The 14,191-nt window shown below is 52.1% G+C and overlaps 7 protein-coding genes across 7 annotated transcripts; 3 read left to right on the top strand and 4 right to left on the bottom strand.

The window, feature by feature from the left end:
- Nucleotides 1-92: 92 nt before the first annotated feature.
- On the bottom strand, nucleotides 93-1,844 carry G6M90_00g030860 (uncharacterized protein; the record flags this gene model as incomplete). The annotated part of the gene is made up of 1 exon (XM_014684167.2): nucleotides 93-1,844. The coding sequence occupies one exon, from the start codon at nucleotides 1,842-1,844 to the stop codon at nucleotides 93-95; it is 1,752 nt and encodes a 583-aa protein (XP_014539653.2).
- Nucleotides 1,845-3,720: 1,876 nt separating this feature from the next.
- chi4 (Endochitinase 4) lies at nucleotides 3,721-4,758 on the bottom strand (the record flags this gene model as incomplete). The annotated part of the gene is made up of 1 exon (XM_014684168.1): nucleotides 3,721-4,758. One exon carries the CDS (start codon nucleotides 4,756-4,758, stop codon nucleotides 3,721-3,723), a length of 1,038 nt encoding a protein of 345 aa, XP_014539654.1.
- A 2,340-nt stretch (nucleotides 4,759-7,098) lies between these two features.
- Nucleotides 7,099-8,147, bottom strand: G6M90_00g030840 (uncharacterized protein; the record flags this gene model as incomplete). Its single annotated transcript, XM_014684169.2, has 4 exons — nucleotides 7,099-7,307; nucleotides 7,359-7,631; nucleotides 7,696-7,899; nucleotides 7,952-8,147. 4 exons carry the CDS (start codon nucleotides 8,145-8,147, stop codon nucleotides 7,099-7,101), a joined length of 882 nt encoding a protein of 293 aa, XP_014539655.2.
- Nucleotides 8,148-8,360: 213 nt separating this feature from the next.
- G6M90_00g030830 (uncharacterized protein) lies at nucleotides 8,361-8,813 on the bottom strand (the record flags this gene model as incomplete). Its single annotated transcript, XM_066130075.1, has 2 exons — nucleotides 8,361-8,522; nucleotides 8,589-8,813. 2 exons carry the CDS (start codon nucleotides 8,811-8,813, stop codon nucleotides 8,361-8,363), a joined length of 387 nt encoding a protein of 128 aa, XP_065986262.1.
- Nucleotides 8,814-9,312: 499 nt separating this feature from the next.
- G6M90_00g030820 (uncharacterized protein) lies at nucleotides 9,313-9,955 on the top strand (the record flags this gene model as incomplete). The annotated part of the gene is made up of 4 exons (XM_066130074.1): nucleotides 9,313-9,368; nucleotides 9,425-9,562; nucleotides 9,618-9,758; nucleotides 9,862-9,955. 4 exons carry the CDS (start codon nucleotides 9,313-9,315, stop codon nucleotides 9,953-9,955), a joined length of 429 nt encoding a protein of 142 aa, XP_065986513.1.
- Nucleotides 9,956-10,905: 950 nt separating this feature from the next.
- G6M90_00g030810 (uncharacterized protein) lies at nucleotides 10,906-11,613 on the top strand (the record flags this gene model as incomplete). Its single annotated transcript, XM_014684170.1, has 1 exon — nucleotides 10,906-11,613. The coding sequence occupies one exon, from the start codon at nucleotides 10,906-10,908 to the stop codon at nucleotides 11,611-11,613; it is 708 nt and encodes a 235-aa protein (XP_014539656.1).
- A 1,039-nt stretch (nucleotides 11,614-12,652) lies between these two features.
- On the top strand, nucleotides 12,653-13,234 carry MP1_1 (Cell wall mannoprotein 1; the record flags this gene model as incomplete). The annotated part of the gene is made up of 1 exon (XM_014684171.1): nucleotides 12,653-13,234. One exon carries the CDS (start codon nucleotides 12,653-12,655, stop codon nucleotides 13,232-13,234), a length of 582 nt encoding a protein of 193 aa, XP_014539657.1.
- Nucleotides 13,235-14,191: the final 957 nt, after the last annotated feature.

Below are 14,191 nucleotides of genomic sequence, written 5' to 3'. Positions count from 1 at the left end.
GAAGCAAGTCGACAACGAGTCAATCTCTGCCATTACAAAATATATTACATTACAAACGTTCACTTCGTATCCCTATTACTGCTTTTATTACATCACAAAGTGCCGTACGACAGAATAATGGCGTCAACCGTGTGGTAGGCAATATACGGCAGCGACATGCTCAGCCGGCCGTACGCAATGGCAAACTTGTACACCTCGGCGGTGATGCCGCCCTTGCCGCCAAGAAACTCGCCAGCCTGCCGGAACAGAGCGTCCGACTCGTCGTCAAACCTGCGGCCCCAGCCCGGCTTCTTGTCAGGGTCCAGGAGCCGGCCGTGCCACAGGTCGTGGATGCGGCGCACAATGTCGGCCAGCTCGTCCTGCACGCCGAGCGTCCTGCTCAGCCGTCCGGGCTCCTGGCTCCCCTCCACCATGTCAAAGTAGCTGTCGAAGAAGGCGTTGTAGGGCGCGTCCGGCAGCGGCGCCCGGCGGACAGCCCGGCCCAGCGCCTCGACGAGCAGCTCGTCGAGGCCGGCCTCTGTGATCTGGCTCTTGGCGCGGCGGAGGATGGCCCAGGTCCAGCGCCAAAAGTCGGGGTACCTGGAGATATACGCCTCGAGCACCTCGAAGATGCGGCGGTGGCGGGCGCGGCAGAAGCTGTAGGGCGGCGAGGTGGCGGCGATGCGGCCGTCCTCGCGGCCCCCGAAGCGGGCGAGCTTGTGGCCGCGGAACAGCTCGCACAGCATGCCCGAGAGCACCGTGGCCATGGTGGCCATGGCCGCGTCGAGGCCCTGGCCGCTGGGGTACAGCAGGCGCAGGAGGTTGCGCGTCTCGCCCGTGTAGATGTCCGTGTGCAGGTCCATGACGTCGTTGGGCACGGCGGACCCGACGAGGGCGTCCATGCCGGCGTTGTCCAGGTACGCGGCGCCGTCGCTGCACATGTACGCCGAGCCGATGGTGTCGAAGCCGCGGGCGGCCATGAGCAGCCGCGGATCCAGGCCCGTCTCGATGTGCGACACGCGCGGGGTCGTAAAGGCGCGCGAGTTCTCGAGCCTGTTCATGGCGGCGAGGTAGGCGAGCGAGACGCGCCAGAAGGACCGGTCCTGGCCGGACAGCCGGTCGTCGAGGTTGGGCACGGAGGCGCGCGCGCGCTCCTCGAAGGCCCGGAAGCGCTCGCTGTAGACGTTCTTGCCCCGGGCCCAGTCGACGCCCGTCAGCGCCGAGTAGACGTAGTTCTCCTGGCGCGAGTCCGTCTCGAGCCCGAACGACTGGCACATCATGAGGTAGAAGGGGAACTGGGAGATGATGGGCGGGTCGCACACCAGGCCCGTGAGCAGCCTGCCCCAGGGCGCAAAGTGCTCGTCGTGGGCGGCCTGGGACGAGTGGAATTCAGGCTGCATGTCGCCCGTGTTGCCGTTGCGCGTCGCGGCGAGGAGGATCTGGCCGCCGACCTCGAGCGTCACCTGGTACGTCAGCTCGACGAGGTCGAGGTCGTGGAGGCCGGAGCCGGCGGCGCGCTCCGTGTCGAGGACCTCGTGCAGCTCGGCGCCAAACGGCCGCACCAGGTCCATGCATTCCCTCGAGGGGCGGTAGTTGGAGAAGGCGTCCAGCACCCAGCCGGCGAGTTGCGATGTAAGTGGGTAGTGGCCGATCCGGCGCTTCGGATGCGCCGCCGGCGGACACGGGACGAGGCGAATCTTGCTCTGGCTCCAGGGCCGGCCGTAAAAGGGCTCCCGGTAGCATACGTCGTCGTCGTCGGCGCAGAGGGCGTCGCGACGGGGATGGAGGCCGCCCGACTTGAGACAGCGCAGGCCCGGCCCCGTGTACCGCATCTTGCGGGTGTTGATGACGCCGACCGTCTCCATGTCTGTCTGAGACGCACTGCTGACGGCGAGATTAGGTGATGAGACAAAGAGGAAGGAGTATATACACCATAGGATGTAGGCAGGGTCGAACAGGGACCATGGCCGAGATGGTATGTTGCCGGTGAAGATTCTTGAACCAGACATCAATGACACGGGCCATGGAACGCTGCTACGAGAGTTTTAAATATCTCTGGCCGTGTCCTCCAATGTCGTGTGGCTTCACGGCGTCGTCGTAGTGCGGATCGAGCTTGATTCTACAGCTCCCGAGTCTTGTTGAAATATAAGAGGCCTTCCAATGCTGTCTGTGGGCCGATTTGCCGGCTCCTTCGTCCTTGGTGGCTGTGATACAGCGACGCCTCGGCCAGACAATGACTTTTGGCTGGATTTTGTCTGCGCAATGCCTCGTCTCCGTCAACCCGGTCGTGTCCTCATAGGGGGCCTTGCAAAGACCAAACCACCCCCCGGCGACCGTTTATTAGTCGGGCTGGTGGGCATGGGTGAATGGGACAATTCTTCCACCTGCTTCCCGTTTCATTGGCTCGGTATATCCAGTCCTGCCCGGGGAATTGCTGCTCACCTCGGCGCCCAGGCCGCCTCCTCGGCGAGAGGGGTGTCCGTACCGATGCGAGATGTCATGTCTGGTGCGCAACGGCGGCGGTGCAGGAACCGGAGGGGGACATGGAGGCAGTCGACGCCAGGCAGCCTCGATCGAGACTCCAGCCCTGCGCCGGCTCAAGGCCCCGTCAAGTCCGTCAAGGACCATGTGGCGTTTTGCCCATGTGTCGAGTTGAAGCTCTCCACCGTCCACGGCGGCGGCAACACGCCGAGGGAGTCCTTCAATGTTGTCTTGGGCGTCGCCGCAGCACAACGTGGCCCGCGGCCAGGAAATAGCACCGGAGCGAAAAAAAGCATGGCGTCCATGGTCTGCGCCCGCTGATTTTTAATCTCTTGCAAATTTGGCCCGGCGGTGGCACATGGAGCGTCCGCCGGGGCGCCTCGGTGATCTGTGCCCTATTCACGCCCTCGACAATAGCAACGCACAATGCTTGCTGCGATATCTTCACCCGCCGCCGTGCAAGCCCAGCGTCTTTTGTCGATTTGATTGTCATGGACAAAGGACAATCTGTGCGCTTGGTGGCGTGTGCCCTGCGCCGTCGCGTCCTCCTCAACCACTTGCATCCATGGGTGCCAAGACCACTTTGTGCGTGACCATTCGTGGGAAACGTTGCGTCTTTTCTCGTGTGAATTCTTGCTCGCTTGTTTCATCAAAACCGGTTTCTTTGTTTTGATTAATTTTTTTTTGGGGAACCAAGTAGGCAATGAGCAACTATTGCTTGTTCCTCGCGCGCCATGTGGCAACATTGGTTGAGGTGGTTCAAGTAATGTACGGCAGAAACTAGCGAGGGCTTGCTGAATCCAATCTCATCATTAGTGACTCCAGATTTCCCTTTTGTAGTTGTAGCTGGTTGTGGATGGAAAGACGGATAGACAACTCATAGCGAAACACGGTATGCGCCGGACGGGGGCGCCTTATCAACAACCACATGCAGTCTGTGCCTATAAGCCAATCAAATAGCAGGTGTAAATACGTTGGAATTCATTTTCCTCTTTGGTAAAAGTTGGGAATATGTACATGAAGTGCCTCTATATACATGCGAGTAGAAGGGTGTGATGAATATGTCCGTAGAGCGAAATGAGAACAACACGTCAATGTGTCCAAGCATCATACGCCAGGGCAGCAGCCACTGATTCCTGCATGGCTTTGCCTTTGCCATGTTATGTGCGTCATAAGACCCGGTTGTGAGACAAGACGCGCCGCGCCGCGCTCCCTGGTCGACGTCTACGCTCCATGTCTTGTCTTGTGCCACCAGCCTCTTCAGAGCCGCCCCTTGACGTTGTCGCCAAAGCTCCAGTTCTTGGATCCGTCCCAGTTGATGGACCACGTCATGAGGCCTTTGAGAGAGCCGTTGTAATGATCCCACGCTTGTCCAACCAGACTCGGCGACATGTATCCGCCGCCGGCGCCCGACTGCGCAGGCAGACCGGGGACTTGCTTGTCGTAAGGGACCCGGATCGTGGTGCCCTGGATCACGAGTCCTTTATCCAAGCAGTCCGTCTGGGCCACAAAGCCCTCGACAGTCCCGGCTGAGTACGAGTCTCCCGAACACCCGTACATGTTGCCGTTGTAGTACTGCATGTTGAGCCACCACAGCCGGCCATTGTCGACATACTTCTTGATGATGGGGAGATAGGCGCCCCAGATGGCTCCGTACGTCACGCTGCCCCCCGTCACGTAGGCCGTCTCGGGCGCCATGGTCAGGCCAAAGTTGGACGGCATCTGCGCGAGGATGCCGTCAATGATGCGCACCAGGTTGGCCTGCGAGGTGGACAGCGTGCCGATGGTGCCGCTGCCGGTCAAGCCCGCCTCGATGTCAATGTCGACGCCGTCAAAGTTGTACCGCTTCAGGATGGGCACAATGGTCGAGACGAACTTGTCGGCGACGCTGCTCGAGCTCAGGTCGATGGCCGCGGCGGCGCCACCGATGGACATGACTATGGTCGCCCCGGCCGCCTTGGCCTGGCACATTTCCGCCGGCGTCGCGACCTTGACGTTGGCGTCCATGCCGTCCTCCCACAGGGCTGTTCCGTTGGGCAGGATCACGGGGAACGCGGCGCTGATCACATTGTAGCCGTGCTGCCGGATCTGGGCGTCTTGGATCGCAGTCCATCCAAACGGGGGGTGTACGCCGTTCTTTGCTCCGTCCCAGTTCTCCCAGTAGCCTTGAAGGACCTTGCCCGCCGGCCTTCCCTTGGTTGCGCACGTTTCGTTTTGCGCAAAGGCCGGTATGGGCCCGAGCAGTGTCGACACTATAAGGGGTAATATCACGAGCCCCGTGTTGAGGAGCGGCGCCATGGTGAAAATAATAATAATAAGGAACGGCTGGAAATGACCTTTTTGCAAACAACTAGATGCAATCAACGGAAGCCTCTCTCGATTTTTCACTGGTTTGTTTCAAACCCGGGCCAGAGGGCGAGGTGAGAGTGTGCACATGTGCTCTTATATAGATGGCCCTGCGCTTTAACCTGCTCCATGAGCGCCCTCCTTATTTTGCCTGGTGTCACAGGACCGCATCGTCCCAATTCAGAAAATACTATATCCGACACGTCCAGACGTGACCCCAACGCGGGACCCCCCCCCCCGGAGGAGCGCAACGTAGGATGGATCCGGAGGGCCGTCATGAGAACTGCTCATAAGCGGTTCTGAAACTCGTCAGCCAGAATGACCAAAAGTGGAGACCGCATTCGTCTGTTGTAAGGGTACTACTTGACAAGACGTTTCACAAGGCATGCAGATGCCGGGTTCATGGTTAGACAGCGCGTGGGTTACATTCCTACTTGGGCAAGTGACATGAATGCCAACGTCCACAACTGCCCATCGCCCCCATTCATTCGCATTGGGGGCATAGACTGGCAATTTAAAGCCATTGGTCTTGTTCATTTTGCCAGACGTGGCTTTTGCGTGTTGCCGCCTTGGGCGTGTCTCATCCCAGTGGCGCACATATAAAGGCCTGCGATTACCCTTGCCGCCTTTGTCTCAGGATCTGCAATGCTCTCGCGAATTCATTCCAGACTGGAATCGACTGTGTGCGGTATATCGACTCCCCATTTGCCATGCGAGAACTAACGGCGCCGCCAAAGTTGGCAGTCGGGCTTTTGCTTGTCGCTACTGTTGTGCTAAAATCTAGCATACCATCTTTCAACTCAAACATGAGAATTTAATAGGCCTTTTCATATCGAGCGGGATACCCCCATCTTTGCATGTGTACGGTTTAAAGGTCCGTCCTCGACATCCGACAGACCATGGCTCAATCTCTACCTAGTTCCTTGATCCCAGTCATCTACATTGGCTGTGGATAAACCGTCTTCCCATGGTATAAAGTGATTCGACAAGTAAAATCTTCAGGCATACATTCCTTGCCACTTGGTATGGACTTGGCTATGGATAAAGGATAAGCTTCCATGCCCGATCCCTTCGTAGTGTCTCGAAACAATATTGACCAAATGAGAGACACTCGCCATCACGTAATTCAATTTGGACATTCTTCGGTGTCCCATTGGGCGAATACTCTGCGATACGGTAGATCTGGTGCCCGCCCAAAACATGTAAAGGCGGTTTTATTTGCAGCCGGGATGAATTTGGACATCCACAGACAGGCATGACTTGACATGCTAACATTGAAGTGGTACGAATATTCACATCCATTTACCGATCAACCCATCTGGATAATTTAAGCGGGCCACGGTGCAATTCATGATGCTTCTTGATCCATCTACGCCGGTGCTAGGGTTAGGGTTAGTATATTAATAAAGGCAACACTTTCCCTGCCACTGCTTTGTCGGGTTTCAATCACGCAAGGGCATTCCACCGGTTCGGTGTTGACTAGTGTACATCTCCCGCCCTTCTGACAAGAACCATGTGTAAAGCAAGCATCCGCCCGAGGCGCTTGTATATCAATACAAAAGCGAAACTCCAGCTTCGCGCCCCGCTGCGAGGTCACGTTCCTAGTACAATGTGGGCAGTCATCTCACCACGTGCCTGTGACGAATGATCTCTGGCCATCCTGTCTTAAGATGCAGGGGCGGGGGATAAGTTCTCAATACGACTCTACACGGAACTCTCTCCCTTAATTAAAAGCGCCAAGCAGGCTAGGTTTATTTAGTCGGCGGGAAGTAACCACATAATGTAGCCAGGCATGGTGATGCAGTACGGTGGCGGTGGTTATTTTAGCTATTACACCAACTTGTACTCCAACTCTGTCCAAGTACGAAGAAAGCCAAATAAGATAGATTCAGTCAGGAACCAAGTCTAGATTGTATGCGGTCATAGCTACGAATTGTAATATATTATGTTCGTAAATTTCACCAAGGTTATACCGTATAATATATTCTATGTCACCTATAAAATGGAATTTATATACTACTAAAATTAGTTCCTGGTAGGGCTTACAGCATAATATCTCAATTTAATTATAATCTTAAAGGGTGTTAAAGATCCTTGGGGTTCCGAGAGAAAAAGAAAGGTGAGTAACTACTATATATACATGAAAGGAACTTTTGTGGCTGGGGTTTCCCCCGGGTTATGTATTCCGTCTATATATCTTAAGGTCTTTTTGTCGGTAAAACCCCTTTATTGAGCTTTGTTGTTCGTGTAATATTATTTGAGTTCGAATAGTAAGTTTTATTCGTCAATTCATTACTCGCTCTTAGTATTATACGTATCCAGTCTCTCGTACTTTCGCTGAGCTCTCTTGCCCTCGTTGCCTTGATGTAAATCGTTTAAATAATCCTTGAAATCCTTTGATAGCTCCAAAACAGCCCTAAAGTGCGTGTCGGACAAGATAATCTTGCCCTCTTCATCCTTCTCGTCGTCATACTCGGCTAACGCAACAGAAGTCTGAAAGGCTATATTCACCCATGTTAGTTGGTGCTCTCCTGGCCTGTCTCGCAACATACCATTTCTGATTTCTGTGCCATTCCACTTGACATTTCGCATCTCTGCACCGCGAATATACTCCTTGGCGTCAATATTCAGGCGCATGTAGCTCCTTCTTTCCCGAGCTAGCTTGTCGATAAATGTATGCCAGACCTGTTGTCGCTGGTTATCCGTAAAGTCTGGGTAGTATAGCTGGACATGAACACGCGAGACAAAGGCATCGTCAAAGCCCCCAACCCTATTAGTAGTGAGGAAAAGAATGCCGCTATAATACTCAAGGGCTCGAAGGAAGCCTAAAATCCCATTATTTATTACTGCCAGCCCATCAAATTCTCTGGCAAGATGATGTTTACTTACTTGCTACAAAGCTGTTGCGGACCAGGTCTGTAGTTGACCGACGCTCCATAAACACATCAGCTTCGTCAATGGGAATGACCGCACCCCAGCTCTGGGCCATATTGAATTTTTTAGCTAGAATGAATTCAACCTTATCTGGATTCGTGCCAATATCGCCTGGCGTCAAGACCATCAAGGGCCGTCTCGTGAATGCGGCGACACACTCTGAATAACAAGATCAGCGTCCCGAAAGGGCCACAAAGTGAGTCAAACTTACCCGCCGTGCAACTCTTGCCTACGCCAGGTTTCCCGTGTAAGAGGAAGATCAGGCCGCCTCCCTTTCCTTTAACAAAGTCTGCCTCCCACAAGTCCATAGGCACTATCTCGTCATTCTTATTGCGCCGCGCAAAGCTCTTGGAGAAGCCTTTGAGTATTCTCTTCCTTTGTTCTTCCATTACCAAGCTGTTAATCATATTTTCCTTAAATCTTGGCTCGAAGAAATTGCCAACGTGTAACAGCTCTAAGCGGGCGTTAACTTGGAAATATTCATGGAACAGCGTTGATGCTTACCCTATTTACGTGTCAATTGCAAACACAAAAGCGTGCATCTCGAAGTCACATAACAGATATTGGTGCGGTGTTAGACCATTTCGGTGCTCTAAATCGATTCTGGTGTAATCATCGAACTAGGGTGCGATCTGCTTCCTGGTAGAAACAGAATTTCTCTCCCTACAAGCGGCGCAAACACAGTCCGTGACCCAGTTGCGACAGTCAGTATCTTCCATCAGATCTGGAGGTGTGGCTTTGGCGTAGTAGGTCTTGAGATCTGTCATGACCAACCCGTCAACCTGCGGGATTATTAGCATCAACAGTCTATCACTCTGAGGGAGAATTCGGAAATCTAAGGTGCCTACTTCATTAAAAGGAAATCTCCGGCTCTTTCCTTTGTAATACTTGCACTGCTTCTTCAAAAGCTTCCAGGCGGAATAGGTCCAATCCCCAGGCGGATTATCAAAAACGCTATATAGAAGCCCCTCCTGTTGCGCTCTCTCTGCTCTAAACTCTGCCATGACATGTTCGTCCAAGAACTGTAGCAAAAGAGTGAGTTGCTCGTGTGCCTTCCTCTCTCTGAAACACATTTTGCTCGGGGCCTTTGCTGCGCAGGCATCCCCAAATCGGAAAGCTCATCGTAGTGATGGACAAGTACAGCATACAGCCACTGCACGACTATGACCTCGCCAGTGCGTTCTTGCGCTGGGTATTACTGCACCACACATCACACTGCATTGATGAGGGCAGGAGAGTAAATACGCAATTCGTACGATGGCGCCGTCATCCCTTTGAATGTGCGTAGGTCCAATTTTTGTAACGGACCAGGGTTCTAGCCAATAATACGTAACTAAGATTTTAAAGATATATAAGTATATAAAAAGAATAAAAATATACTAGTTTATTGTCCCTAATCAGGGAGTATATTTAAGTATCTTTAAGAATCATAAAAGAAGAGTGGGTTGAATACATCCATTGGACCTGCGCACATTCAAAGGGATAAGGGTAGGCAGTAGGCTTGCTGCCTTCTTTGAGTCTTCAGATTCTATTGGCCTCCTCGTATAGATGGTCAAGACTTCGAATGCCGGCATGTTAATACTATCAAAGTCTCGAAACTCGTTGGAGAAGCGCTCCGTCACTTTCTGGTGAATCAGGTCGCCAGTGTCGCGGTGTCGATACTCGATGCTGAATCTTATCCAAGGATTCTTGTCTCCCTCCCTGGGCGAACTACTGTCATTCAACGCTCCATCAGGGACAGGAGCGTTGCAGAGACTCACAGCGCAACAGACACTTGGATCAAGGTCTTCCAGCCATGGGAACCATCAGAAGTGAACGACAGGTGAAAACAGCGTCCAGTGAAGTTTGATAGACCAAGGTCCTAACAATGAGCCTAGGCCAGTGACCAGGGTCGTCTCCGTGGAGGCGACAAAACTTTGCGAGAAATGGCTAAAATTTCGACAGAGCTATTCCAAGGATGATCGGCTGGACTTGAAAATGCCTGAGCCGACTTTTGACAGTGATCTTGACACGGTAGAGTAGGTGAACAAGACGTGGCAAGAGAAAAGGAAATAGGAACGGGGAGAAGTGTCATGGGCTTCATAGCTTTGTTCCACATTGCTGAACATCCGGCTCTCACAGCTCGCTTCTGAAACTGCTGCCTGAGGAGAATAAGGACGTTTCCATCTTCACCGGAACCCTGAATGATGTTATAAACATTCGCAGAGCCCAATGAGAATTTGAACCCGTGAATCCCCCGTAGGCAAGCATCAATCACGAACGCATCGCCGAGAGTGTCTGAAGCATTCTCTTCTATCAGCGAAAAGATCACAGAGTGCAAGGCCGAACTAGAAGTATTCTACACCATGGACATGCTGGCGAAGGGTAGCTGAGCTGTAGCGCACGCCTTTCTCTTCCTGTCCAGCATCATGCACTATCTCGCCAAGAAAAGTGTTGTGAGATTGAATTCGTTCGACGAGGACTTGTGCAAGAAATTCCAAGATGAAATAAAGCAGATCAACGAAAAGTCTGCCGTGATGCGCAGCATAGCCGCGCGAGGCTCACGTGCCGAAGTACACGACGGATGGTTGAGGATCTACAAAGAGATGCGAGGGTTGGCCTCGAGGGTGAAGCAGGGAACCGTGCGGAAGTGAAACGTTTTGCGAATCTGGTAGACAAAGAACTCCTACATGCCTAAAAGGACAGACAAGAGGTGGACAACTGGTTGTTCGACTCACCTCCATGTTGCCGCAGGATGCAATGGGCCACGGCGATAAGAATCCCGACCATCCATGATTCCAGCCTAATATTCATAAACCTAATAATGACTGGTATTGGACGCAGCATTGCGCGGTACATGGCCGTCTCGGGGATTCACACGTCCAGGTATGAGTGCCGCACGGTCAAGACCTGGACAAAGGCATCGGACAACAAAGGTGAAACAACAACAAAGAAAGGCTGGCACCATGAGCCTGGGGTTCGACCTGCTTTGTGAGGACTGCCTCAGGCAGTAGCCCTCACTGGCCTTTTGTATTTAAAAAGACATCTGGACCCCTGGACCCTCGAGGCCGCCTGGAAAACCAAGGACCTTTGAGGCCTCAAAGTCGACTATTAAATTGATGTTCAACACACGTTCCAAGCGCTTTTCACAACGAGCCTCTTGCCCACTCAGTCCATTTGAGTGCCATGCCGTCCACGAACAAATGGACCCTCGAAGAGGTCGCCATTAACTCGGCACACCTTGAGGACTTCTTTCACCGTGATCGCGTGCGCCTGCCATACGATCTGTCGACAACCGTCACGATGACCGCCGAGACGTGTCAACACTTAAAAGAATGGGCTGAGTCCCCCTCGTGGAGCCTACTCTGGATCGAGGGCCCTCACATCGAAGCTGACGACATGGAAAACATGGTGACCCAGATAGCTGCCGAGTTCATCGGCTTGGCATCGGAGTGCGGTGTCCCACTTATGTCATACTTTTGCGAGTTACGCCGTGGCGAACTTCTCCGTTCGGGTCACTCGCGCGAGACCCAGGGAGCAATTGCTGTGGCATCTGCGCTGCTACGACAAATGGTTGAGCTCCTCCTACCACGCTTTGAGGCCGAGTTCGACTTCTCAAAAGCCCGGTTTAGTCAGCTCGATGGAACGCTCGAATCGTGGGACGAATGCATGGCAGTGATGCGGGAACTGACAGAGTTGCTGCCAGATGTGGTGTTTTGTGTTATCGACGGGTTGCATTGGCTCGATGACACTAGCACCAACAAGTACTTGAAGGAGTTGATACATTTGCTGAGAGGTGACAAGCTTAAAGTTTTGTTCACGACATCAGGCAGGTCTGCTTGCTTGCGAGACGAGTTGTCCTCCAAAGAGACGTTGGTTCTACCGACGTGTTAGACGGTAGTGCTTTCGAGACACTTGGCGACTGAGCGAAGAGAAATTGACAAGGAGGGCTGGACAAAGCATCCGAACTAAGCAAGGCATGATGCTTGCAAACCATGTCTAGCGACTTGCAAAGATTTTTATGGATTGACCCAGGGAGCAGACGTTCGGGGACATTTTAAAAATAGCGCTACTTCGCAATATTAACCGAGGTTAAATCCAAATAAAATTGAAAGATGAGGTGCTTCTCAGCTCCATTTTTTCTTGACCGAATTTGAGTCTTTTGAGAAGCAATCATGTAAAAGTGAAGCCAAGTATATGCGCAAAACCATCTCACAGCTTTAGTGGTGAGACATCCAACTCAACCGTCCAGATAGCCAAACAATCGCCGAAAGCCTTGTGCCTTGTGCAATGCCCGGTGTACATATGCAGCCGTCTGCCCCGGGCCGCAACTTCTCCGTTGCAGGGTTTCGGGAGATGCCCAAGAGTTATTTTTAACCTTATTGTCGACGCCTCATGACCAAAGAAAACCCCCGCTCGCACCCAACTTCTCTTCTGAGAATATTCCGCCGTCATTCTTGGCCCGTACTCCTCCTTCAAAAAAAAAAGGAGAGGCGGGGAGAACTTTTGTTCAAAACAACACATGATCAATAAACGCCACAAAGAGACAACGGAAACCAGCTACAAGTCCCTCTAGCTATTTGAAGCAGGCGGTTGGGCAGGTAAGAACGCTACGTGTCACATTTCTGCTTCGCCAGGCTTGATGGTGTGGTGTGGTGGGGGGTAGCATCAGGCACAAAGACCCTTGAACTGTTTCCCGTCTTTGCCAAAATAAGTCAACTGGTGTTACAATCTCATAGGACAGCGTGAACAGTGTCTTGGCCATAAATCCCTCCTCCACCACCAGTTTTCGTGCGGCATCGTCTTATATAACAATACCGACGAAGGGGCCCTCACCACTTCACATAATTATATAGGAATCGGAAAACAGAGTCGCCGAGTGCAACACATAAATCACACCAAATTGCATCCCTCTGACACAAGAACCATCAAGATGAAGTTTTCTTTTACGGTTGCTCTTTTGTGCCTAGCTTCCGGGGTGTATTCCCTGGTTGCTGCTCCACCGCCGACAAGAGTTGATAGATCCGGACCAACTCTTGTAGACCGTGACTTGGCAACAGCCACCTCTGTGCTAGCAGATGTCAAGAATGGGTTTGGCTCCCTCGCCACCGCTGCAAAAGACTTCAACGGCGATCCTGGACCCCTGAAGACATCCGCCTCGAGTCTCCTGGCCAAGGTGGACTCTGGCACAACGGCAATCAAAAACATGACGCCGTTGTCTTTTTTCGAATGCCTGTCGTTGCTCACCCCCGCGCAAGATCTTCAAAAACAGGGCAAGGCTCTCTCGGACCAACTCAAAGCAAAGAAGGCCCTGATTCAGCAGTATAACCAGTGCGTGACAACGTACGACTTTCTTGATCAAGGTGTCACCAAAAGCGCTACTCTTATTACTGCCGTTGTGTCCAAAGTTGACAGTAGCTTTAAAGAAACCGTTCAAAATGAGGGCAACAAGATTACGCAGCAACTCAAGGATCTCAGAGATTCCTTTAGTCCGGGGAACTGTTCGGATTCTTAGATTACCGAATATGTGTTGCTGAAAGGCATTTTGCCGAGGAGCTTTGTCGGGTGATCAGAAGAGATGGGAGAACCATTTTGCCGTCTGTCCTGTTTGTGTGGCGTTGCATCTTACTGCCTCGGGATTACGCACTGATGGTATGCGACAGGATATTGCAGTTGGCAAGGACCTAAAAACAGATTGCATTTGCACCGTGGCTTCAATATATGTTCGTCTCCTTTCCTTTTCAACGCAGTCTATGTCTCATCATGCCTATTATATGCGACCGTTGGTGCTACAGCAAGCATCACACGTTGGAGGTTTACGGCAATGGCAATATTAGTATGCCAGAAAATATTCCATGTCAATGATAATCGCACGTTTATTCAGGCCCACCGGAATAAATTGCTTTGTTACGTGTATTATGATTCTCAGAACTCCAAATCCATACGCCAGTGTTCCTGTAATATGTTCTCCATTCAACGGGTTGGCAAAGATGAGATGGCCGAAATGGAACTCTGGGAGAAAGAAGGTGTGCAAGCCAAATCCGGGAACGACACTTAAGTGGCAAGCAACTGCATCGCACGGTAGGGGTATATACTCAATCCAGCGCCATAAACATCCAAGGTTGAAAAATCAGCAACCAAGCAACTCGGCAAAACTTGATCCACTCAATTCTTCCACAAGGTGCGTAGCGGCAGTGTACACCATGTTGCACTTTCCGTCTGGCTGGGAAGAGCAACGTCTCCAGGCACAAGGACGCTGCAGCTTAGAACGTGGTGCCTGTTTAGCCAGGCAGTTTCTAAACACTTGAAGAAATATATTGCCGTCACAGTTTTGAAATACCCAGGTGCCAGTCTTGATTAGGAGGTCCTTTTTTAGCAGAGCATGACGCCTTACTCTCCAGGTTGTTGAACGCGCTTGTTTACCACTTGGGAAGTTACTCAACTTGACCTAAAGAAAAAAATAAACCTTGGA

This window comes from Metarhizium brunneum, chromosome 2 (assembly GCF_013426205.1).
Source record: "Metarhizium brunneum chromosome 2, complete sequence".
Classification (NCBI taxonomy): Eukaryota; Fungi; Ascomycota; class Sordariomycetes; order Hypocreales; family Clavicipitaceae; genus Metarhizium; species Metarhizium brunneum.
Note: the sequence above shows the minus strand (reverse complement) of the source record. Positions and strands in the feature narration are given on the sequence as shown.